This window comes from Xiphophorus hellerii, chromosome 13 (genome assembly GCF_003331165.1).
Source record: "Xiphophorus hellerii strain 12219 chromosome 13, Xiphophorus_hellerii-4.1, whole genome shotgun sequence".
Lineage (NCBI taxonomy): Eukaryota > Metazoa > Chordata > Actinopteri > Cyprinodontiformes > Poeciliidae > Xiphophorus > Xiphophorus hellerii.
In genome coordinates this window covers 16125243-16151974 of record NC_045684.1, presented here as the reverse complement: position 1 = coordinate 16151974, position 26732 = coordinate 16125243, and the positions used below count along the sequence as shown (strand labels likewise).

General features: G+C 37.8%; 2 protein-coding genes across 3 annotated transcripts; one reads left to right on the top strand and one right to left on the bottom strand.

Moving 5' to 3' along the window:
* The first annotated feature begins 87 nt into the window (after positions 1-87).
* On the top strand, positions 88-3520 carry aunip (aurora kinase A and ninein interacting protein). The gene is made up of 4 exons (XM_032581189.1): positions 88-201; positions 961-1066; positions 1167-1323; positions 1946-3520. Exons 2-4 carry the CDS (start codon positions 974-976, stop codon positions 2881-2883), a joined length of 1188 nt encoding a protein of 395 aa, XP_032437080.1. The 5' UTR covers positions 88-201; positions 961-973; the 3' UTR covers positions 2884-3520.
* Positions 3009-23232, bottom strand: cap2 (cyclase associated actin cytoskeleton regulatory protein 2). Of its 2 annotated transcripts, XM_032581188.1 has the most exons (14): positions 23007-23232; positions 19115-19218; positions 18912-19039; positions 18725-18819; positions 16709-16786; positions 12358-12501; positions 11372-11457; positions 10311-10416; positions 6748-6943; positions 6150-6313; positions 5939-6062; positions 5774-5856; positions 4830-4973; positions 3009-4713 (listed from the first exon to the last, which is right to left on the bottom strand). In XM_032581188.1, exons 3-14 carry the CDS (start codon positions 19027-19029, stop codon positions 4630-4632), a joined length of 1422 nt encoding a protein of 473 aa, XP_032437079.1. In that variant the 5' UTR covers positions 19030-19039; positions 19115-19218; positions 23007-23232; the 3' UTR covers positions 3009-4629. The 2 variants fall into 2 exon arrangements, with proteins under 2 accessions (XP_032437079.1, XP_032437078.1); XM_032581187.1 differs by lacking the exon at positions 19115-19218 and having other exon boundaries at positions 23007-23231.
* Positions 23233-26732: the final 3500 nt, after the last annotated feature.

The following is a 26732-nucleotide window of genomic DNA, read 5'->3' as shown; positions in this document are numbered from 1 at the left end:
ATTTACTGATATTCCGTTAGATTTAATATCGTTAAGATTTATGTGACGTAAACACGCATGTTGAGCTTTAACCAACCCTTGTTTCTAAACAGGCAAACGAAATGGACAGCTCATTGTTAAGGCGGCAGACTCAAACTGAAATGAGTGAAAAGAAAAACCTTTCCTTAAAAAACGTTTAATGTGTTTTCATCGTCAAGGTTGGTAAGTACGGAGCCCGTCTGTCTGGTCACATCGAAGACAAAAAGAAAAGAAAAATCTTGGCCACAACGTAATAACGCGAAGGAGAAGACCAAAGTTCAGTTTATTGTGTAAAACTTTGGAGTAGTCCCCAATTTTGCAGTTGATGGAAAACCCGAAAAATATTTACCTTCAACTTTACGTCACAGTTTTGAATAGACATGAACGTTTGTGACAATTCTGAACAAGTATCGCATTTCATGTTTAAATGGGCTATTCACAACACAAATATCCCAATTTTACGCGTTCAATTTGATTTTTTTGCCATTTATGTAGGCAGGGGTTTCGTTTGATTGGTAGTGATTCTGCGTTATTCTTTATATTTATTTCATCTTCTAATTTGAAGTGTTACTTTTTATTCTGTTACATTTTTAATGGGTCCTTAATGCCTGAAAATGTTATTTTATTATGTTTTCTATCTTGTTTTTGTATGACTTTAGAGTAGCTACATTATAAGGTAATCCAATATTGTGTTTTCATTTTTATCTACGGCTAAAGGGTTTAAAATAGTTTTTATGTTTCCAAAATGTTACCCTTTTTTAATATCTGTCTAGTGTTTCCTTATTTATGATAGCATTTTATCAGTTCTACAATTTATGTATTTTTAATCATTATTATCATTTAAAATAATAGTATTTTTTGTTGATGAAAGTATATAGAACAACAACATATATTGATATGCCTTTGAAAGATAAATGTAAACCCTTTTTTAATGTTTTTCAGATCATTTTCCATTATGAAAAACTCTAAGGCAGCACCGCAGCGTTGTGCTCAGGAAGAATGTGGAATTTGGTTGGACACGGTAGAGCTGAAAGAAAAGGCTAAACAGGTGATTATTGGAGTTTAAAACACAAATGGAATTGTTACCTTACGGTCTTTATTTACTGTTTTTTTTATTTCTCATTTTGTGCTCTTTTTTTCCCCCCCAGAAACGCCATGCCCGTCCTATCTCTAAACTGTTGAATCCCTTGGCTAAAGGTGGAGGGTACAGTTTGGCTGTAGCCCTCAATTTCACTCAGACTAAAATGGAGATGCCAAAAACTAAACAGAGTTCCATATCTGCTTTTTTTGCACCTAAACGTAGAGGTAAGCAGCCAGTAGCTTCCTAAATGGTTAATATTTTTACAAGAATAGTGTTTGCATTGATAAAGTATTGAAAATTGTTGAGGCTTGTGAGATTTGATGGTGTTTTCAATGACTGCTTGAAGAAAAGAAGTATTCAAAGCTAGCTGGAATACTTCGTTTTTTACATATCACTGAACGTTTCTGAGCTGAACAGGTGAAATCTATGCATGGTTTCTGCAGTTTAAAGAGATCGGAAAAGGACGCGTTTTGAATTAGTTATCTTCTAAGTACAAATATTATGAATATTGAAAACAACAACATAGTAAGCAAATATCAGTTTCTCTACATCTTAGCCTTTAGTTGTCCTAATGTTTAATTTATCCGTCTATTTAACCACCACGCAGTTTGTCCATCAGTCTCTCCATCTTTCCTCCATCTATTTTTTGTTGAGAAATCGATCATAATGTCAGAGAACTTTAATTTTTACTTTAAGAATTGGCCAAAAAAAGGCCAAATGATTCTAGAAATTTATGTTGCTAATGATAAATGTGGTGGGAACCCTGTGGAGAAATCAGTATAAAGATAATAAAGCTGCAATGTGACTACTAGAATAACTTATATTTAAAATGATTTCTTCCAAAAGTTCTCCACAAGATGTCTTCCACTGAAGCACCAAGCCTGGACCCATCCACCACAACCAGACCCGCAACTGTTTCATCTGTGAAAAAACGAGCACGTGAAAATTGTTCTGAAAACTTGGATTTGGAGTCTGATGCCGGTATGGATTATAATTTGGAAAGAGAAAATGTGGGAGAGACTAGCACAACTACATGGCACAATGAGAGAACCCACTATTCAGCTTCACTAGAAGGTAAATCTGCAGAGTGTCAACCCCCTCAGAGCAAGCGGAGGCTCCTTGAGACCTCACTTCTGGATAATGACAGTCAAATCGCTCCGCGGCCATGGAGTCAGGACCCTATGTTCACCTTTAGTGAGTACTCTGAGGACTTCAGCAGCTCAGAGTCAAATTTTATAAACAATATTCAGAATTCAGAGAGCTTTGGAAATCGAAAAGATATGGAGGGAAAGACATCAACTCAGAAACCTGCTGAAAACTGTTCTCATTTCAAAGACTGGAAAGAAAATAGCAGATTAATCTCCTCCAAGTCTCCAAGTAAATATATTTCTTTATCTCATCTTGGAACTTGGTCAAATCATAAGTGGGAAGAGGTGAAAAACACTCCACCACAACAACAAACCGATCACTCGGGGAGCAGTCTGGTGAAAGAATTGCATTTTGACTCATTGTGGAGAAAACCAAGAAGCTCTCCTGTTAAGAAACAGCAGAAATGCAAGGAATCAGACGAGGACAGTTTGGCCACGTTGTTCACTCAGGACTCAGAGGGATTCAGGGTGATAGCACATCGAGGCCTCCAGACCAGGAGCCCACTCAAGGATCAGAGTAACCTGAGCCCTGGACTGGTGAGAAGTTACAAACCTGTGGAGGAGGAGGAGGAGGATGAAGACGATGAAATGCTCTTTACCCAAGACTCTCAGGGAAACATGGTGATCAAACACTAAACAACGCCTCTGTGTCCAAATCTGGAAGTTTAATTGAACAATTATTATTATTGTAGTTTTCACCAGGATTTTTTCACACATCTGAATTTTTCCTTCTACTAGAGAACATTCTTGCAAGTCAGACCTGAGAGATATTTCCTTTATTTGAAAAATGACAAGCATTACATAAATTTATTGTAAATTAAACATTAGTTTCATGTATATTTCTATCTGTCTTATGCTAGTGCTCTGTGCTTAATTTTATTACAAATTAAAGTGATGTACAAAGACATAACGAGTGCTAAATTATACTACAGACAAATGGCATAATTGTAGTGCAAAGCAGCACATCTGAGTGTATTACATCCGTCTGAGCTCAATCCTTTTACTGATTACAGCAACTATAAATGCAAAAACCTCATAACTAAAATAGATGCTAAAATAGGAATAAACGATCCAGAACAGAGAAAGTATAAAATGTTAGTTTTATATTTAAAGATTAAATTTTCAGTAGCTACATGGTCTCATATAAATGCCTTTATTGCTATGGCACAGACATGTAACAGATGGGTTCTAGGTTTGTTTCAGTGTAATCTGATCAACCTGTGGGGGTGGGAAGATTTAACAGCTGAAAAGTGCCAAAAAAAAAAAGATAAAGTCACAAATACAGTTACAGAGGTTAACCTAGCAGTCACTATCTATTACTTCCCTTGTACCCTGCTAAAGTGTTCATACCTCTTCCACATTTTGTGGATACCTTGAAGTTTAATATATTTCGTTAGGGTTTTGTGAGAGACCAGCACATAAAGAAATGCATAATTATGCATGTTTTACCTTTCCGTTTTAAATGAATAAACATTTTAAAATGTTTCATCTGCCAGTCTACTGGGGTGAGTCTCTACCACCTTTGCACATTTTGCACATCCGTGAACAACAATGTTGAAATACTGCCAGAAATTCTCAACTAGATTAGGCCTGGACTTTGACTATGCCATTTTAACACATAAACCATTATACTGTAGAGATGGATGTTTGTTTGTTTATTTCAAATATATTCTCATCCACAGTTCAAATACCTTAATATGCATTTTTGAGCTATTTGTTTGAAAAGGAGTATGAAGGAGAAGTATAAACCTATTTAATCTTACCTCCTTTCTTTTATGTCATACTTTATACACATTACTCTTTATTTACACAAAAAATAAAATTAAAAAACAATTTTAAAAAAATCCCGTTGTATGTTTAGCATTGTTATTCTGCAGAAAAGTGAACTTCCACCATTTAGCTTTATTCATTTTTCTGTAAACCCTTATCTGTCCCTGCTGGAGAGAATCATCCCCACAGCATGATGCTGCCACCACCATGTTTCAGACCTGCCGTAAAACTACTCCAAAACCTTATCAGTGACTGGTCAGTTGTGCTCATTTGCCTTCACGATGCTCTTTGAACTGTCTGGACTTTATACCGAGTTTCTACTACACACAGATAAACTTTATTTTCTAGTTATATGAGTTATGAATGCAATTATTTGCACTAAATTTTACTTTTGACATTTACTTAATGGTATTGAAGTAAAAAGCTACTGGATACACAGGTATCCTGCATATATGGTGAATTTGTGAGCATTCACAGTTACACACTACCTTTTGTTGGTCTGTCACATTAAACCCTAATGAAATACAATGAAGGTTGTGTTTGTAACGTTACAAAAGGTGAAAACATTCAAGGGGGCGTGAACGCATTTAAAAGGGATTCCTGACATGCATCTCATCCTGCGATCTCAGTGGGTTCTGTCACCAGCTTGGAGCCGTCCCAAACGGTCTTGAACTGCTCCGGGACGGGAAACTCCCTCTGCAAAGAAAGCAAATCAAAAAGATCCCGCTGAGTTCACCAGCGAAACATAATGTCCCCACAAACGGATGTGCTTATCTCTGAGTGTGGAGCCTTCCTCCTGCTTTCTCACTCACATAGTCATCGTCTCCCGCTGGGATCAGGATGTTCATTTCAGAGCTCTTGGCACTGACGATGTTGCAGTTCAGAGCGGCTCTGCTCAGGTAGACCTGGCAGCCCTCGGTCTTGTTGATAGAAATAGTAGGAACAACTCCTAACACCTGCAGAGAGGAGGGAATGAAATCATCTGGCAGGACACTGGCTTGTTTTAACATCTTGAAAAACTAACCGCTGTTCAGTGCAAGTGTTAATTTTGGCACATTTTGATGTCCCAAAACACCACAATATCATGAATGAATAAACAATTTATGTATGCCACAGTTTAAATAAAACTGGAAATGGGAATGTTGAATAAATAATTGTTTCCATAATTATTTAAATATCAACAACTTATCAAATCAAAAATATTATATTTAAATGTACTCAATAAAAAAAAGTGAATTATCTGAAAATATATTTTGTATAAATTGTTTTGTTCTGAGGTGAAATAACCTCAGAGCAAACATTATTTTTAGAACAATTATTTCGTACTAAAAATAATTAAAATCTGATTGGTTCAGCTGGACAGTAAGTTAACTCTAGATAAATCACCTTTAGCTATACTAGTCTTAAATCTATTCATTAACTTTGATTGGTAACGAAAGATTAAATAAATGTAAGATATCTTGCTGTGAAAAACTTAAAAATAAAAATAATGAAATACATAAAAATATGTTTGTTTAAATTAAATTTATATTTGTTATTGAGCTATTTAGGCACTATTTTAAGACATGCGCACATCTAGAATGTCACTTTTTTTAGATATTTATTTAGGTGTTTATTCAATTATGTCTCTTTTAGTCCATATAGTAACAAGGGTTAGGAGGGCAGGGCTAAACTGGATATATTTAAAGGTGATAATTGGCCAGTTATCATCTGAGGAGCCACTGTAATAGTTCAGATTATATATATCTTTACTAACCTGTAGCTGAATGCTTCTAGAGTTGATGATCTCTACTATCCCAACAGCATTCTCAAAAACCAGGCCGAGCTTTTTACAATTATCTGGGGAAAGCCCAAACAAACCAAGCTTAGAGAAATTGTTAGAAGGAGCATATAATTATAGCTCTGTGTCTCGGCAGCTCACCTACGATGATGGAGTTAATTTTGCCTTTGACCTGCAGGGTGGAGTTGTTGCAGTCAAAGACGTACACCACCTGTTTCAACTCTGTCTCCTCAATCACCAAGTCGTGTTTCTGCTCAAAGTTTTCCTTCAACAAACAAGACAAGGCGTACGCATGAGAACATGATGAATCTCAGGAAAGGGGGTTAATATCAATAACTTAAGTTTTGCGTACCACCCTCCACTTTTTTCCCTCCAGCTCCAGCAGAGGGAGTCTTTTCTGGGCTGCTGCTTTGGGAGCGTTCTCATGCTGGGAATCTTTGGTTTTAATCGGTGACGCTTGAGAACGAAGGTTGGGGTTCTTATGAGTCTTCTGCTCATCTGAGACGTGCTTCAGACCTAGACATGTGCAAATAGATCTCAGTAAATCAAATGTTCAATTTACACCAGTCATTTAATTTAAAAAGCAAAACTTGTGTATAGATTAATTTTTATTTTTGCTAATATGTTTCTCAAAAAATATATTTCCAAATAAATATATTAAGCTTACAGAAAGAAGACATTCATTGACTCTCTCCCTATGGAGGACACTCTAACAAGAGTATTACTAAGGATTTTGGTTGTTTACAGAGTGCAACATGAAAGGATATTGATAGAAAGTTTAGTGGAAGAAAAAGCAAAAAAAATAGCATCAAGCTACGGTCTTGAAAGAACCACTGTGCAGAATAATGAATGTGACAAAGAATACATTTTAGAACAAGGACTGGAACAAAAATCAAACGCCTGATTCTGAATGAACATCTTTGGTCAGTTGAGGCCAGTATTGGGTTTACCTTTAGTGATGTCCATGCCCTGGTTGAGCTGGGCAAACAAAGCTGAGTGCTGAGGTGTTTCACTGCCTGTTTGAGGCTTGGAGTCATCATCAGTGAAGACCGGAGGAGGGCCAGGAGGAGGAGGAGGGGGAGGCGGCGGACAGGGAGCACTGGACGGCAGAGACGAGTCTAAGAGAGACACAGGAGCAATGGGACCCTGTGGGAAGAAAAGAAATGATTTGCATTGTGGTTGAGGAAAACTTAAAGCTGTAACATGTTTTAGAATCAGCAGCTGTAGTATTCAAATTGTCCATTTGAGGGAGTGTTGTACAGGAAATACCGATACTGACATTAAATTGAAGCTGTAAGATGTTAGAGCAGTAAAACCTAAATTCGCCTGTTCATTATTCTCCCATATGGATGAATTCAAACTATGATTTCTTGATGGGACAAATGCTTCATCATAACTCTTTATCTCCCAAGTGGCATGGTTTTCAACTGAAAAATTTAAAGCTGAGCGACACAAAATACAGCACAATTCAAACTCAACAATTCAACCAAATAAATCTGGCCTAAATTTATTAAGCCAGGAAAAAAGAGTTGAAGAGAAAAACTGGTGGTCAAAGAGCAAAAACAAAAATAATCCCAAACTAGCTAATAAAAAAACTGAGACATGAAAGGGGAAAAATCTTAGAAACAGAAACCAAAAGATAGAGGTGAGAAAACATAAGACATGAGTAATGTCTTATGTTGGAATGATCTGGCAGGATGTAAGAGGTGATTATTCACAGGGGACAATTAACAGAACGCATTGAAGCTGAAGAAAAATGACTAATGAAAAGGGGCAAATGAACACTGAAAACAAAAGGATAAATATAAATAGTAAAATAATAAAAAGCAAAACACAAGGTGCATATAAGAAAAAGCTAAAAGTTTCAATACAAAGTACAAACGTGTACGGATGACTGAGTGGAAAAAATAAAATAGAATCAGAATACAAAAGCGATCTAAAATACCAAAACAAAGGGACAAACAAAACGCAAGCACACATCAGTTAAGTAGCTCTGAGGTCTGCCTTTACTATTTTCTGTCATTTTAAAGACCCAGTCATTAAATCATAGCAATAAACTTATTGATAGATCTATAGAACCAGAGAGAAAAAAGGTAAAGTCTTTCTGGCTTAATTTATCTTATGCTGCACAGTTAACACAGACTGCAGGCCAGAACCTGGTTATCAGTAAGCCCACAGAGGACAGCTGGAACAAATATTTGGCACCTCACTGACTCAAGTTGTAAAAAGCGTGGCACTGACAGGCGCACTAACTTGCTGGAACAGTTTGCTGCTGTGGTTTTTTATTTCAGACTTTAAGCCCCACCTCCGGCTCTTTTTCTTTGCCCCGTTGTGCTGCGGCCGGACCGTACGTACATGTGTCTGTATGTGAGAGAATGGTTCTGTCACTAAACCCGTAAATGAGCGGCAGACGGCAGCTGTGTCGAACAGCAAGCAGCCCTGCAGTTTAGGTTACGGCACAGGCAGCGAATGCACACAGGCCCCTTTTGTCGAGGTTCCTCTGTGAAGAAATCCTCCATTCAAGTAAACCCTGAGGGCCACCTGTTGGAGCAGCACACTTCCCTGCTTGTGCACGCACACACACCAGCTCTGTCGTCTGACAGCAGGAGCAGCAGCTGACACAAGCAGCCTCTGCAGGCTCTCAGGTTTCCGTGTCCAGAGAGCACATGTGGTCACAGTTGTTCAGCATCAGACAGATATTCATCCTCACATTAAAGTAGCAGAATATGATTTTTAGCGCAAACATGGAGACGCAGCTGTCCCTAAAGCTCAGCGATGCACCTGGGTTTATTGAGGCTGCTTAGCCCAGAGAGAAATGCATGCGGAATAAAGACACATTGTGGTTTTAGTAGGAGCCATAAGAAATTTCTTGGACTGAAGTTTCATCATGTTGGAGAGTTTTATAAATTCTGGAGACAGATCTTAAAACCTCAACAAAATATGGCGGTTGTTTCAAATTAGAAGTTGACCGATACATCGACTGGCTGATATTTTGGGCCGATATTTGTGCTCTTTTTTTCTCGTACCGGCATTGGCCGATACTTGCATGCATTCACCGATCCATTAGCCATGTTTTGAGATCACATGATCGGATTCACTGCCGCTCTCTCCCTGGCAGAGAACAAGGGTAAGTTTTCAACATTTAATATAGAAGAAACATTGAAAGTCTGTCTCTGTCTCAATATGAGTGGGAGGGAACAATGCTAAATGCTCTACATTGTTTGCTACACAGTGTTAATGTGATTAGTTGTAAAATGGAAGGTAATGATAAAAGGATTTAAAGTTTCTTTTAAACTCCACTGTGTTAATATATCGTAAACCCTAATCAAGTTGCTTGTAACACTAGCATTTGTTCACATCCAGAGCCAGAATGTTTTGTCTATTCTACTTTGTATTCAGAATGATAGTATTGGTCTTAAGAGCAGTTTTCAAGTCTCTCCACAGTTACTCAATTTCATTTAGGTCTAAACTTTGACTGGACCATTCCAACGCACAGCTATGATTTGATGCATTCAGTTGTAGCCTCTAAAAGATTTTCTTCCAGGATTGTTCTGCATTTAGCTCCATCCATCTTCCCATCAGCCCCCATCAGCTCAGTTCCCACTTTTCTACAAACGTCAGATTTGTAGAGTCCACAACTCTACAGCTCGATTGTCTTGCCAACAGATTCTTTTCATTTTAAGACGATGCAGTGAAAAGCTCTGTGAGATGTTCAAAGCTTGGGATGTTGTTTTCTAATCTAACTCAGCTTTAAACTTCTAGACAACAATATCCTTGATGTTTCCGAGGAGCACCCTGGTACCTTTTTGTTCACTACGATTAAATTACACGCAGTCTGACTCTTTATTTGGTGATTTCAGAAGGAAGTTTGTTGAAGTTTATTTTATTCAGGCACACCAGAGTGAAGGGGGGCTAGTACAATTTGAAAACCACACTTTTCTGTCTTTTATTGTAAAGAAATTTAGACAATCGTGTATTATTTTTCTTCCACTTCGGATTATGCACCACTGTGTGTGTTGGTACATTACATGTGATCTGCAAGAATTCCTTAACATTTGCAGTTTTAAAGTGACAAAATGTAAAAAGGTTTGGGTATATTTATGAGGTACTGAGCCGAAAAAAGGTCAAATTAATTCAAAAGATTTATTTTCCTGCCATCATAATCTCTGGGATTTATTGAGGAGTTCCTGAGAAGCAGTTCCAAAACCAGGAGTGTGTGTGGGAGTGGCTGGTGTTTTGAGAGCCCTGCAGAGACCTGTGATGTGCAGCCACTGAGGAGAAGTTCATTCATTCATTCATGCTCTCTGCAGTGGTTTATGTAACCCTGCTGCTTTATCTCTAAAAATGGAAATGTTTGCAAAAAAAAAAAGGAAAACCTAGCTGGTTTAAAAATATCAGAGCAGAACCACAGCTGAGATAACACACCAGTGATTTTCTTCTGCTTACCAGCACATGTTGGAAAAGACAACAGAATTAATTCAGATTGTTGTAATTAGAAAAGAATCCGACTCACAGTCTTGCTCCACACCAGTCCTGTGGTGTGGTGCTGCTTGATGAAGGACTGCATCTCAGTCCAGATTGACAGGTAGGCGTGTACCCAGTCCACATGACGTCTGTCGCTGGGAGAACAGAGAGCGCGTGGGACAGAGGAGACGAACATGACGGTCAAAACAGGAGGAAGGAGGAAGATTAGAACAAAAGTAAGCTATAAGGGAACAACGAGGAATGGACCAGATCTCATAGATCTATGAAACTATTGCTGGAAATGAATTATCATTGCAAGTAGCTTTAAAACATTTTTGTACAAAACACTTTTACAGAAAGTGAATATGCCACAAAATAATAATAACTCATCTAACCTCAGCTACCTACCTACTAAAAGTGATATACAAGTCTAATGTCGTTTTAAAAAATGGAAAAACAAAAGAACGCACCATTCTTAGGTTAGAAAATGTTTACAATAACAAAGCAATTTGCCCAAATTTACCCATATCTACACTCAGAGAAGCAATTAAAAAGTAGAAAACATCTCATATGACAAACAAAGCTGGACAAGGGACTTATATTATATTATTGCTAGCAGGTGCAGCAAAACAAAAGGATAATAAGACAACCTTTAATGCTCACTGGTCGAGAACTACAGCAAAGAATGGCATCTTGGGTTTAACAAGTCCTCATAACAATATTATATTGACCCATTAGGTACAAGTCAAGGACAAATCCTGTGGGTTTGTTTCTCTCCAAAAGACTGGAAAATTTTTTAGAGCAAAGGGATTCATTAACTCTTTGAAACTCTAGGACATTTTACATAAAACTGGTGGTGTCTGCCAAAGCTGAGAATGGGTTACTGTTGGGTCTTTTGATGGGATAATAATGACCAACCAACACAGAAATGATTCACTTGACAAAAGAAATCAACCTTCTTTTTATGTAAATCCTATTTAAAGATGATCAAAGATCACTTGCTCTTTATGCGCCAACCTTTTAAAATATTAAAGAACACAATAAAGTCCTGTCCTAATCAGAAAGTAGTTTTAATACTATCATTACTCAATACTTCTGTAGCGTACTTACGTTTCCTTGTAGTCCTTTAGCACTCTGTTGGTGTAGAAGGTGGCTGCATCGTTCATTTCCTTCACGTACTGACCTGGTTTCTGACTCTGAGACAGGAACAGAAAAGATGCGCTCTCATGAGAAAGTCTTTCCTCATCCTGGCAGAGATATAAACACCTCGCCTCCACTGAAGATTTGTCTTCATTTGAGGGTAAAAGCTGAGAAGTTCACGCTGATATTTGAAAGTTCAGTATGTTTTTGATAAATTTGGGGAAGGTCCCTTCATGACAGCGACTTACACAGACCAGAGTCAGTTTCAACAGTTTTAAGGTCCTAAAGAGAGGCAGCTGTCATCTGGATAAAAATGATATTTAGTTGGAAATGCTGAGACCATTTCCAAGCCCTTCTATTGAGGGGAAACCGAAACCCTGCAAATGTTTCCTTTTGAAATGTATCTCAACTCTAGACTTTATTTTCTTTTACAATTATTTCATATTTTCATAAATCCACATTAACAGTTATCAGTGGGTGTGGGCATTTATCATGTCATTTATTGTTTATTATCACAGTATTAATTTTAATTTATTGTTGTCATAATAAATTTTAATTAATGATGTTTAAAACCTCTCAATCTGTCTGTATTGTTGGAATTGTTGATTTTATACTTGTTTCCACTGTTTATTCTATGAAATTATCAATAAATGCTAATATATCTGAAAATATGATTAAATGCATTTACTATTTGTAATTTAGTGTCATAAATCACACTTCTACATATGACTGATGCCCTAAAGATGTTTTTCAAGAACAATATTTGTATTTGTGGAGATATAATTGCTGTCATGCAGTCAGAGCTTTGCACTATAAGAACTATTTGCACTAAGTAGTTCTTATTGTCACTTTTATCATTATGACAATAGTACCATAAAATATTGTGATCAAACTTCATGTTGTCCACCCCTAGCTCTCCTGATGAGATTTTGCTTTATTATATTCTTGTTTCGTACCACTGCCACCCAGCCCAGGGCGGGAATGCTCTCGCTGACGGCCGACAGGTGGTTGAAGAGCGAGCTGCCTCGGTTTCGCTCCCTGAAGTTCTGGATCTCCTGGATGTGATCGGAAATTGGCTTCAGGAGGTCTTGGAGCTCCATCTGCAAAAGCAAACATTGAGAAATGAACAGAATCACAGCAAAAGGGGAAGAAAACATTCAGAAGGACGTCGACATGTAGTCTATTGGGACTGATAGTGTTTACAGAAATGCTTCAGATGATTTTCAGCTGCCCTCCTCCGCCCGTCCTCACAGTAAACCCCAAACCTGCTCTCAGAACAGGGTCTAATTTTATAAGACATTTTTTCCACTGGATCTTCCAGATCTTAGCTTCGGCTTTGCGTGCCTCCCGGCTCTTATCCACCTTTCCCCATCGCTCCTTTTCTTTCCGACATTCCTTCATCCATGGGGAGATCCCTCTGGCCTTGTAAGGCGTCCCGCTCCTCCAGTGTTTACAGTTTACCAATCAAACATCTCTCACCCTGAACCCAGAGCAGTATGAAATATATACTGTTAATATGCTCCAGCCAAAGACTAAAAGAGTATCCTTTGAAGCTTCTGTGTGATGGAAATCAAAGAAATACTGACCACGGTGAGCAAGTTTTAAGAATTTCCTGCATGCCTGAGTGCACAGCAACAAAAACAAATAACACTGGACGAGGTGGAAAAAGCCAGAGTACATTTTTCTCTTTGTAAATTCCTTCCCAGAACCATGTTCCTTCCAAACTGTATTTGGCACTCAACTTTTGTCATAATGAAATAGTATTTTGTAAAGGTACTCACACCCCTTGGATGTTCAAAATGCTTAACAGAAAGTAGGAGAAAATTGTCAGGTGAAACTACAATCACACGTGGCTTTTCCATTTTAGCAAGATAAAAAACTAACAAGTATGAGGTGAGAAAATAATTAATCAGAAATTTATTTTAACTGTGCAAGAGCAGCAGAGATCCACACAACATGTGGGAGAATCAACTAGGGTCAGAAAAGGCCAGCTACAATCTCTGCAGACCTCACACATCCTGGACACAAACTGTTCAGACTTTTATCTTCAGGCTGGTGCTACAAAGTGATATTTGCAAAAGAAACAGCTGCCACAGAAACTGTTTCTTTGTCAGACTGTTTGTTTGATTAACACAGTGAACAGCCTGAGTGGCTGTGAAAGAAAATATGCATATTTTCACTTTCACAATCCTTTTTTTTCTTTCAAAGGCCACAGATATCTGGATATAGTTCCTATTTATCCCCATTTTCTTTAATCTAAAATTCATATATTCATAATGTATATCTGTACGCTGTCAGTGCTTGACTCTGAAGTCAAATTCCTTGCCTGTGTACACAATCCATCAACACAATAAAGCTGATTTTGATTGTGATTCTGAAAAGTGTTTTATAAGTTCATTTCATTTCAATATGAGGAAAGAAAACCTGCAGACAAGTTTAAACTGGGATGGAGGCTCAATTCTAAAACTGAGCTATAGTGAAATGGTTAAGATCAAAGCATAAATATCTGTTAGAATATTAGAAATATATTAATAAGCAGACATACATACTATCAATTAAAATGAGCCTATAAAGCAAATTATCTGAGCTGTATATCTTAATATTCAAACACTGGATCAGAATAGGGATCGTCCTGTTACAGGGATGTAAACTGTCTGTCTGTGTGAACATCCTAGACCCACAACTCGTAGAAACAAGCCCAGTCACGTTAACAGGCCAACCTGAGGTCACGCTACTTTCTTTGCCTTCCTTTCTCTGTTTCACTCAGACTCTCTATCTCTCACACTGACTACAGGCTCAAATATAGAACATGTCCATAAAAAGTCAGAGAGCACAACAGCGCAGCGCAGGAGAGAAAGGCCAGAACTTTGCGAAATGTGTGTGTGTGTGTGTGGGGGGGGGTGTGTGTTTGAAAGAGACAGGGTGAAAGAAAGTAGAGGGGGTATTGCCCAGATTTATTTATCACTGTTTTACAGCTGCACTGGATACTACAGCTAAATAAATGTATGGTGAGGAGGTTTTATTTCTGAGAGTGGGTGGTTTGTGATTTTACCCAGGGAATCTGGGAGGTTTTAATGTCGACTGTGCACAGAAAGCATCGCTACTTCCACCTCTCTAAGCTAAAATATGCCATTTTATAAAAAAACCCACCAGTTTTTAACCAATCCTGCTGAAAACTAAAAGTTCATTAAAATAACATAACTTCTCACCAACAGGGTCTAATTTTATAAGACATTTTTATAAGTCTTATGAAATTAGACTTATACAATTTTAAAAGATCTGTAAACAGATTCTACTTTTTTTTTAAACATTTTATATGACAGAACAATGCAAAGCATTGCATAATTATGAAAAAGAAGAAAAATGCTACATGGATTTCTATTATCTTACACACAGTAGTTTTCCGCTTGAAGTCTTTCAGTACGTCTCTACCAGGGAATATGCTAAACTTTGCCATTCTTTACGTTATTGCTTAAACTGAGATTTATTGGAGAGAATCACTGAATGTTAGTTTTCAAGTCTCGTCAATTGAAGCAGAGGAGTAGCTAGTGAAACGGCAGGAAAAACTGAAACATCACAAGGAAAATAACAGGTAATTAAACAGGAGGAACAACGACAACTGATGAGCATATTTACTGAGGGAGAGGTGAAAATTACAAAGCAACCAGGAGGATTAATCAGTGGAAAACAGAAACAGGCAGGCAGAGGCGAATCAGGAGAAAGCTGTGAAGAGGAGAAAACTGACGACCTGAGGGAAGGTGAATGATAAACACAGAGAACTGTACAGGAACTAGAGGAGTAAACAAACCAGGGGAGAAAAATGACACCAATCAAAGAGAAAACAATAAAGGAGCAATTAAATAAACAAGCAAAAAGGAAGTAGCTAATAGGGCAAGATTTAATAAAGACAATAAATAAACACAGTAATCTTTTACCAGACACAAAATCAACCAGGGGGCATAAAAGAAGGCCAGGATGACCAGGAGAGACAGCTGGTGCATCTTTCAAAAGTCAAAGACTTAGTGGGAGATTTTACATGCCTGAAGTGAAACTCTAAATAAATGTGGTCATTTCTCCTCTAACATCTGTCTCTTCCGCCCTCTCTTCGCGTAACCCAAACAACTTCCTTGTTTGCTTTCCAGGCTCTGCCTGAAAGCTTTTTTTTCTCTCCCTCTTAGCCAATGGCCTGACGGGTTGGAAGTACTCACTTCCTGGTGGACCCTCTGACACCAGCACACAGCACACAAACAGCACAGTCCAAAGGGATGATATCACTATCACTTCTTTCATACGCAGCTTTCTGTCACAACCCTCTTTTTCTTCTGCCGTTTGGCATTTTGGGAATGTGTTGCATTAGCAGTTTTCCTGGTCAAAGAGCAGAATAATCCCTCTGGATGGGCCTGGTCTGCTGGGGAAAACAGGACAGGGGGCTGAGATTCTCTCTCACGCAGGACCGAGTTACTGCTCTCGAGAACCGTACTGCCGCTGCTTCCTACAGAGCCTTACAGAGAAAATGGAAATATTTTCCTGTCGTTCAGTGAATCAACTTTCATGGATTTGCAGCATCATTGGTATGCATGCTGAAGGTGTTTTGTTTGACTTTGCTTTCAGTAGAAAGCTGAGGGAGGATCTAATCACAGGCCTGCTCAGCCCTCATCAGGAGGAATCGTCACGCGTTTGAATGCATGCAGCAGCATGAAGTTGTGTGAAACAGAAAGTGGTGCTGCAGGTGCTACATAACCATAACACTGCAGGTGCTCTCCATCAAGGAGTTTTTTTTTCATTGCTCACACCTGAACATCATGGTGGAGCTTACTTTGGGTTTCCTGACAAGATGTTAGTACAGAAATTGTGGTGTTATTTTGATCTGTGCAGCCATGTTTATTTGGAGGATCAATAACCTCTTCCAGTTTCTTTAAAACAGAGTTGCTTAATACCTCAGTTTGGAATAAAATAATGAGATGTTGTAAAAACATAAATAGGAACTTTATTTGCCAGAAAAGAATATGTTTTTAAGTTTTATGACTCTTTTGGTTTGTCAAAATACTGTGGATGAGGACACAAAATCTACTAAAGCTCTCAGTAATTCATGATTTACAGATTTATTAACATCATGTTGTTTCCACATCGACTGATCAGCACAGATTTGATGAATCCCATATATGGAACTTGCCCTATGATCATTTCCGCAGACAAATCTAGACTGTTTCTTTGCTAATTAACATCCAAAGTGATCACCGCCCTTTTTCAGAGTTTCTCTGTATTTATAATTGCATGTTTTAGTGTGAAAACATTGTGCTGATTTACCTGTGCCGGTTCCTGGTGCGTGGAAGCCATCTGAAGAAACGTTCTCTGAGTCTGCAGCGCCTCATTCACCATCTCGGCCTGCGAAATTGGAAAGATTAACACTGATTTTGACTAAAAGCATATTTACCTGGCAACCTATCGCCAGTATCATTGCCAGATTGTGATGGTGAAACCGGCCAGCACACACACCCACACACAGATTGGGTTATTTCCAGCCATGTGAGTCCTGTGTGTGTTTGAGACCTCAAGTCATGGGCCAGAGGAACCACCAGGGAGGTTTTCTCCATATAAGGGGCTCTGAAAACTAAAAACAAAAAAAAGAACAAAAAAACCTGCCTCGGGTTCTCAGTTACACTCATACACAGATCCCTCCTCCACTCAGACCAGTGATGAGACACAGAAATAGAAACAAAAAAAAAGAGAAACAGATAAAATACAGGCATTCATCATTCCTCTGTTCTGAAGCCCTCTCTGTTGTGTTGCGTGATTTTAAGATCTGCAGACTTAAAAAGAAAACAGTCCTCCACTAGTTTAAGTTAAAATGTAGGGCCAAAGTTCTGCTTTTCTTCCTATAGGTTTTGTAGAGAAAAGAAAATTGTTGCCACTGTGCAGAAATGTGAACACTACAAACCTCCCACAAACACTTCAGGACTCTTCAGCTGTCCAGACGTGTGTGTATCTTTCAAAGAGCGGGATCTGGAGAGGAGCAGTCCTCACTGTTTACACGCTGCTGTCCAGGGAAATGAGAACTGAATCCACTCCACTTCACCCAACAATGATTTGCTTAGATTAGAGTCACTCTTTTCTTGTTTCGCTTTGACAATCTAACTTTTAGTAAAGCGGTCCAAAATAAGATTTCAATTAAAGATTCTTTCCTCCATGGTCCTCCCTAACATTTGAACAAATACTCCTTGTATGCTGTGTATAAACACTTCCACATTAATGAGACCACTTTAGATACATTTTCTTCCATGAGGAACTAAAAAGGATTTGTTCTTTCAGCTCAGTTTTAACTGCAGCTGCTGTTTAAAACTGAGTATTTTAAAAACCGTTAAAATGTTCATTTCCAGCCTCCTCTAGGCAACGACACAGAAACTGTCACAAGCTAACATAAAGGAAGAAAAGCAAACCTTGACCAAATTTATGTTTATTAATTTATTATGAAAGGTCAAAGGGACACAATTAAATAAATAAATACATCATTAAATCATTAATTAAATGTGCCATGAAATAAATAAGTGTTCAGTTAAATGTTAAGCTTCACTTTAATGACACATTGAGCGTCTTAAATAAATTATTACAACATTTGATTAAATATTTATTTATTTTGTGGTACATTTATGTTTAAATGTCTCATGTGTTTATGAAACATTTAATAAAATTATTTTAAAAACTATCCCAAGACAGTGCCAGAAAAGGATAGCTGTGAAGCCTAAGCAAACTTTTATATTTTGAATTTTGTCTCCAGACACTCTCTTGGATTTTCTTTAGAATATTTTTACAAAAACTTTTGCAAATGATTAAAAATCGCACACCAACAGAAAAGGGAGAGCTCTGAATAGGCTTTATTGTGACTAAAGTCAATTATAATGTGTCCTGCAAAAAGTGAATGCACATTTAGTAAAACATACTGTTTTGATAAAAAAGTATGTCTTAGTAAAACAATATGTTTTACTAATATTGTTTGTTTTGTCATACTTTCGCCATAGTTACACCAAAATCTGCTTGTAATTGGCTGATCAGTTCCACGTGACGACTCCTCTTCCAGAAACCGACAAACATTGATGACATGGACAGAACATGCAGATGGTTCTTTGCATATATTTTGTATTTCAAATATAGGTCAAAACACTTTTGTTTTCTGAGGCCATATAGAAAGTGTTGCTCCATTTACAAGCGTTTATTACATTTTTTTATTTTAAATTATGCTCCTTTTTTAATTCATGTTAGTAAATTCTTATACTATAAACAACAAAGGTTATTTCTATCCTGTCCTATTTAAATAAAGTGACTTACATGTTTCTCCACTTCACTTCCTACAGCTCTGCTGCAGTTCAGATAATCTGACAGTGGACCTTTCAGCAGAACGTCGAAGACCTCCACACTCTGACCTGAAAGCACATACACAGAAATCCTGTTTACCCGTTCTGGCTATAGAACAGCAGGGAAACACTTCAGCAAATGTTTTTAAGCACCGACTCACCTCCATCTACACCATTGACACAGTTCCCATTGAGCATGTTGCTGGACGCCTGCATCGTGACGGATATTTCCTCCATGCGAGTCACGGCCCGCTCCAACCGCTGCATTAAATCCTCCATTGTGACAATCCTGGAAACAAAAACAGAAATACTTATTTTAGTGATCTGGACATCACTAGAAGATGCTCTGAAACTATGCTTTTACTCTGATTTTCACAAAGACTTCATTGTAGGAAGTGCAGCTTGTTGAATATGAAGACAGTTGGTGTTTAAGTTGTTTAGCCTGATGCAGCGTTCACAGGTTTTGACCTTAAACACACAAATCCATCATATAATTGAGTTGAAGAGACAAGAAGACTTAAAAAGACTGTGAGAAACCGAAATGAGAATTTTTTTATGAACAGTGCATTGCAAAATATTCATATTCATTCATGTTAAATGTAAAATTGGGATTTTATTTGATAGACTGATTAATTGTGAAGATGAAGGATAATTATACATGGTTCTTGAGCCACTTAAGCTTTTCTAGCCCGACTTTATAATTACAAACTACTTCATGTTGATCTAAGAAATGCAATAAAAAATCCCAATGACTTGCATCGGTCATCAACTTTCTAAAATAATGACCTAGATAATTTTTTGTCACAAAAGAAAATCACAGTTTCTTTCTTTCCAAGAGATATTTAGGTAAAAAAAAAAAAAAAAAAGATTTAGGCCATAATTTTAGGAAGGTGATGATATTAAAGTTTGTGGTTGTGACAAAATGTAACAAGATTTAAGGATTATAAATGTATTAGTACGGAACTGCACATTTAGATGTATAAAAACTTGAAGTAGAGAGTTCATTATTAAAATCTCAAACTGATTACATTTCATATTTACTAAAACAGATATTTTGCTTAAGTTTAGAGCTGAACTGTTATACAAAACATAGCTAATCCGTTTTAACACTGCCCAGCCGTACGGCTCATCCTGAGACAATGCAGGCCTGCTTCCAATATTTATTAGTCAGCCAAAAGAGGAATTCAATCCAGCTATCCACTGCATGTTTATGCAAACTACTGCTGGGTAACACACACTCTCCAATCTGACACCTGCCACCTTCATCACATATTACAATATGGTGATATATCTACTTTACAGAAAGAATTTTAAAAACACACAAAAGGAGTATACCAGTGTCAGGTTTAATAATGCCCCCTGTTTGTTAATTTCTGCTCATGATTACGGACCGTGAGCAGCAAACATGCCCTGATGCAGGTCGTTGAGAAGTCTCCCAGCAGTGACACATGCCTGTCGTGAGACTCAGATGTTATTTCTGCTTTGCGGGCGGCCACAACATGAACTCCAGAGACCTGGAGAGCTCCTGCTAGGATTACTACATCAACTACTGATGGAAACTGAGGAAAACACAAGGAGCCAGGGGAAACAAATTCATTTCAACTCCACTTCACACAATGTGTAAGGTTACATTTTTCAGGATGGGTATTATAAACTGAACACAAAGTAGGAAACATGAATTCACAAGGCTTTCCAAAGATCTTTTTTATTAATGATCTGTCTACTATTGGTTTTCTTTTCTTTTTTTTCTATGCCAAACTGTTAACTATAAATTATACAGGTACATAAAGAGCAAAAACGTATTTTAAGTTGGATATGTCACATGGCAACATGTAAAAAAACCCAGCTTGTGTGCTTTTTTTTTTGACATGTTAGCTTAACCTATTATAAGAACCACAATTTGACAGAAACAAATAAAATTTCAGCTTCAGTAGATATGTATGCCTTCGATGTACGCATGAAGTTTTCCTTGCAGTACACGATTAACTGAAAGATGGTGAATCTCTCTGCTCTTCTGCTAGAGCTTTGTATCATTTTTTCTTTCTCTAAAGCAAATTATTTATGGTTGCATTTAATCAGCTGAAGATAGTTTTATTTAATCACACTCATCTTTTATCCATTTTCTAAAATCCACTTGTCCTTGCAGGGTCAGAGGGCAACACAGAGACAAACAGGACAGACAACCATGTACACTCGTTCCCACATAACAACAATTTAAAGAGGTCAATTCACCTAACAGTCATGTTTTTGGACTGTGGGAGTACCCAGAAGGAATCCTCGCATGCACACGCGGAATATGCAAAATCCATGCAGAAAGACCTCAGACAATATTTTGAACCCAGGACCTTCTTGCTGCAGTGCTACCAAGTGTGGCATCATGCAGCCCCACACATCGACTAATGGGACTTCAGAGTAGATATCTATTCATTTGATTGTTTTTTTTTTTTAAACATATACTGCATAATTGACATGGTCAGATACAAGAACTGTACAGAAAATACGAGAAAACTAAAGAAAAGTCAGACCTTAAGAAAGCTTAGAAAACCTCTGACCAGATTTAAACAGTTCACAAGAGTCTGGCTCTCTATGTTTAAAGAAATTGGAATAATTCAACACGTTTCACAGTATTTTTGCAGTATATTATTGGAATAATTTACTAATAGAGAACTTTTTAACATCCACAAACCAGAAGTTATCCAGGAAGCCTCTCATAATGGATTACATTACATACTTTGATTACATTTGACCGATTATTTGACTGTTTTTATGAATCCAATAGAACTGACAGATTCATTTGATTGTGCCACAGAGTTATATTTTTTGGTTGTGAAGGAATGCTTTTTTGGTGTTAGTATGGTCTAGTCAAAGCCTGGGCCTAATTTCGACTAAGAATCTGTGATCATCGATCAAAAAATATTAAAATATAACCTTTTCTTTAAATTGTACACTATTGAGTGATTAAATTATGTTTGTGGTTGTAATTTGACAAAATGTGTAAAAAAGTGGATGAAGTACAGATTCTGTTCCTGTTTCCTACTGCAGGTCAAACTTTGCACAAACATCCAGGAAGCAAAAAATATCCAGCATCTGAACTGGTCTTGTTCTCAGTGGGCCAAATTCTCCATGGTGATATGAAGACTCCTGCAGTTGTGCTTTTGTTAGCTTTCATGTGGCCTTCAATATTAATGAAGTCCTTCAACAATCAGCTTTTTTTTTTTCTTGTTCCAGAAAAATGATGAAGCAAATAAGAAAATGTTGCAGTCGACTTGATTCCATTATTATTATTCTTGAGGTGCGTTTTTAAACCTCCACTTGTTCTCAGAGGTGTGTTTTCATGTCCACAGTGTAAAGATGGAAAAATCAACAGCTGGGAAAGCAACACATGGTCCTGAAGGATCTCAGCTTGTGGATCCTGTGCCCTGGTATCTGATCTTTGGGGCTATATTGGGCCACAGCCTGCCGTTTGCTGCAATGGACCCACTGCAAGACAGTTTAATGCAGGCCTCAGAGTGCTGGGCTGCACTCCCTGAGACAATAAGCAGCTGAACTAGGGAGGAAAACCTTGTATCTGTGCTAAAACCCTGAAGCCTATAAACTATATAATAATAACAATAAATCACAAATGAAATTCTGAACATGTGCGGTGAAGAATATTCACGTAATATTTCATAGGTGGCACAGAAAAAACTCCCGCATAGAGAGAAAACATGCAAATGTGCAAAAAAACTAAAGTAGATTCAATTAATAAAGTTTCAAATGTATGAAATTATTGTGAAGACAATTCAAAACCAAAATTATTTTGAATCTGTGTTTTGTACTTTGAGTCACACTTCAGCTCATTTATTCCTCATCAACTTGTGAGGTATCATAAACTTTAGTTTATAAGGCAATGAAGCTCACAGATTGATGCAAACCTAACTGAGATTTGATTCTTTGAAATCACGTCGGTGTTACTATTGTGTTGTGTGTAAAGGTGTAACATTACAAAAGGTGATCCTGACTTTCAACGCTTAGTCGTGTCATCAAATCACCCAGCGAGACCAGAAAAATGATGACAAAAGAAAATAGCGGTCTCCATAATGATTAAAATACACCCACACCGCAGGGGAGTGGGAGAAAACACGGAGCAGTGAAGATGTTTGCCCATTTGCTCAGGGACGCGCACATCTCCACCCACCAGTGCAGGACCCCAGCCCCTCTGCTCCTCCCTGTCACTGGATAAAGTCTATCTAAAACATCCTATAGAAACATCTTACCTCCCTCCTTTGCTCCTCAGTAAGTTTCTGCCGCCGTCTTGAGTTGGGTTTGTTAGTATTTCCGTCCGGTTTGTTCTGGGCTGTGCGCCTTCACCATGCGGTCCAGTGCGTCCTCCCCTCTCGGCTGTGCGCAGCAGCAGCAGCAGCAGCAGCAGGAGCTCCGGTCGCACTCTTCCGGGATGTCCTAATTAAGCAACACGGTGAACCTGAGAGCCTCAGAGACCCAGACCCGGACTGTGACTCAGTGAATTTCCCCTCTGAAGCGGACAGACAAGCTTGAAAACTTGTCTGTCATCCGCTAAAAATAGATGACAGACAGGGTGGCGGTTCCTGCCCGGGTCTGTGTTCCTTTAACCTTCATGTGAGTCTTCACTGTAGCCTCTTCCAATCTGGATCAACATGTGAATATCTGGGTCTCTAAATTATTCTGCTTCAAATTCTGTTTTAGGAGCCCACAAAAAAAGAGAAAAAGAACCAAAACCAAATGGGGAAAAAATGAAAATAAAGTATTTTGTTTGTAGGATTTACGATCATTTTAGATATCTTACTGGTAAAATGTGTTTTTATATTGGCGCCTGATTCTTTTGACAACATGATAATGAAGGAGTCTTTAATGTGAAGAAAAAGATAAATCCAATCTGAAATATTTCTCAAGATTAACAGGAGAGAAGCAGTACAACAAAGTAAAAGAATAGAGATGTGTGCCATGTGAAGACAAAATGGTGGAACACTGTGATGGCAGTATCATTCTGTGGCTTTTCTTCAGCTGTGATAAGGAAACAAGTCAGAGTTTATTTAAAGATGGATGAATGGATGGAGGAAAAGCTGACTGTTCAACCTTTCAGCAGGACAAAGAGCCTGAATATACATCCAAAATTACAGACTGCAATTAGAAATAGATGGCATTACCCTACAACTTAGATGAATGTGGAGTATATTCATGTGTTACCTGGGCAAAGTCCAGGTCCAAACCCAACTGAAAATCTGTACTGTTTCGTAAAGAAGGGCAAAACACTTTTGTCTCCAGATGTGCAAAGCCTGTAGAGTCAGACGCTGTTATACTTGCTTTGGTTGCAGTGTTGTATAGTAACGAAGTAAAAATACTTCACTACTTTACTTAAGTATATTTTGGAGTACTTCATACTTTCCTCGAGTATGAAAATTTTTGATGACTTTCACTTTTACTTCACTATATTTCCGAACTTAATTGCGTACTTTTACTCCGATACATTTTCAATGTGTGGTTTAGTTACTCGTTACAAAAAAGCGAGAGAGAGAAACGCAAGTGTTTTGATCCCACCTACTGATTAGCAAGTAGCAAGTAGGCTACCGAACAAAGTCCGTAGCCTATTTACCTGGGCTTGTTCATCACCACCAATAGGATACACCTGTTTCGCTTCTCCCATTAAACACAAAGCAAGTCTCGCAATCAGCAGCAGTCACATGGAGGAGGAGACGGAGACCACAACACGGTCCAGGGGAACCACCAGCTGGTGATGAGAGCCCATAGCCTTATTTAAACACAATATACTCTTTCGTGGGTGTTAAAGATTCGTCGTACCGCATGCAGTGTATGTTATTCCTGCCCGAAGATGTGGAAATTCTGTCTTACAAAAACTCCCCGTCCAACTTGAAGAAACACATCGAGGTAACTTCTTATGAAATGGTTATAATCCTCCTGTTTCAGTAACTATAGCTTGGTCACTAGGCACTACTGTATTGTGAAATCTTGACCATAAATGAACTTTGTTTGGCATTGTTTCAGTTCCACACGTGGTGTATTTAGCTTAGGCCTAATGTTGACTGTAGCAGGCTACCTAGACTCCTCTGTTCAAGGGGGGGCAGAAGCCATAGCAATAGCAATTTAGACTAAATTTAACGAATATAGGAAAGGCATGCAAGTTCAAAACCAGGTTTACAGATGCCAATAAGCTGCATTTCCCTCCCAATTCTTTTTTTCTTTTGCATAATGACCAGTTGTGTGCACCACCTACTGACTGTAGGATTGACTGATTCACTGATTTGTGAAGTAGAGTAATCGTAACAGCTCTTTTTCTTCATGTTGGCCGCATTTTCTGTACTATTTATTTTTCTCATTTTCAGCACTGACCTTACTTGAAGGGAAAACTTAAGGCTTACAAAAACTTTGTATTTTCTGTCCTGGAGGGTATACTAAGAAGCTGGTTCAGTTGTAAAGCAGGTTAAGTTAACCTTGTGCTATAGGTAAAGCACCTAATTTTCTTAACTAAATGATGCCTGCAGGTATATCTATTAGCAGGTTTAATTTTGCCTGCACTTGGTTGGGTACATTATTTTAAGTGTATTTGACAAGTTTACCAAAATATAAAAAAAGTCATTCAAACTGCATTTGCTTTGTTTTACTTTTTACTTGTACTTTTCATTACATTACTTGAGTACATCCATTTTTACAGTAATTTCCATACTTAAGTACAAGAAGTTTCAGATACTTTAAAACTTTAACTCAAGTAACATTTCAGTCAGTGACTTGGACTTTTACCAAAGTCATATTTTGGAGAGGTACTTATACTTTTACTTGACTCTGAGATTTCAGTACTTTATACAACACTGTTTGGTTGTATCCTGAACCTAGAGGTTCTCCAAGGTTACATCGTCAAAGTTGTGCTGAACATTCAGGGAATCTTCAGAGAACATTCCCAGATAGTTCCAAGAAGGTGGCTCTCTCAGGGTTGAATCTAATTTGCTGAACATTCCCTTATACTAAAAAAATAATAATAATCAGCAATCTGTAGTTAGAACTTTTAGGAAATTAACATTTAAACTAAGATAAACCAGTTTCTGAGTTCATGTTTGAGGTTTTTCTGTACTGATGCTGCGTCATAGTCATGCTCCACCAGCGACATGTCGCCATGTCGCTTCTGGTTTCACCACGGACCAAAATACTCCCTTAAGCTGAGTGAAGCAAGGCAAAGGAGGAGCAGCTCACTCCCTGCTGCGTGATTTATTGATGAGAAAATGAATAAATCATTGATAGACCGACACCTCAGATACTTTATCATGTGTCACTCGTTTCCACACAAACCTGGGAAAACCTAAAGCAACAAAGCATGGAGTGTTTAGTTTAATTTACCTTAATTATTGTTTGTTTTTTTTTACCTCTCTTATTTTGTGGTATAAGTAGCATTGAGATAAGTAGGAAATAGATTAAAATCAAAATGTGTTTCATGAAACCTTGTCTAGTAATGCTCTCTGAAAATATGAACTTAGAAGACAAATATTAACAAAGAGATTTGAAACACCTAAATAACAATAAAAATATGCATGTATCTAGAACAACATACATAGGAGGCAAATTTAACATAATGGCACAAAAATAAAATGAATTGAGAATGGCCAACATGTTACACAAATCTAAGATTACACACAAAGTTGCATAAAAATACACATAAATAGCTAAAAAAAAACCATGATGTTAAACGCTTTAAGATGTCTGGGAGTTTTGCTTAAAGGTGGATCAACCAGACAGTTTTTCTGCATTTCTCCTCAGGACTCAAATATTCTTCTGTCAGGAACATCAGTTTCAAGTGCTGCATGTCATCAGCTGCTCATACAGCAGCAAACGTTAATGTTCCTCTGAATTAGCCATCAATCTTCTGCTGCACAAAGAACAGGGACCTGGTTTCACATCACGGAGCTGCATGGGATTCCCCATGTTTCCTGCTGGATTTATAGGACTGTTACATCAAA

Bases quoted from the DNA above. Each gene is read 5' to 3' on its own strand.
- aunip (XM_032581189.1), top strand. From the start codon at position 974: ATGAAAAACTCTAAGGCAGCACCGCAGCGTTGTGCTCAGGAAGAATGT. The intron at 1,067-1,166 runs GTGATTATTGGA...TTTCCCCCCCAG, and splicing joins TGAAAGAAAAGGCTAAACAG to AAACGCCATGCCCGTCCTAT. The intron at 1,324-1,945 runs GTAAGCAGCCAG...TTCTTCCAAAAG, and splicing joins TTTTGCACCTAAACGTAGAG to TTCTCCACAAGATGTCTTCC.
- cap2 (XM_032581188.1), bottom strand. From the start codon at position 19,029: ATGGAGGATTTAATGCAGCGGTTGGAGCGGGCCGTGACTCGCATGGAG. The intron at 18,820-18,911 runs GTGAGTCGGTGC...ATGTGCTTTCAG, and splicing joins TGTCAATGGTGTAGATGGAG to GTCAGAGTGTGGAGGTCTTC. The intron at 4,974-5,773 runs GTTAGTAAAGAT...TCCTCTCTGCAG, and splicing joins CTAGAAGCATTCAGCTACAG to GTGTTAGGAGTTGTTCCTAC.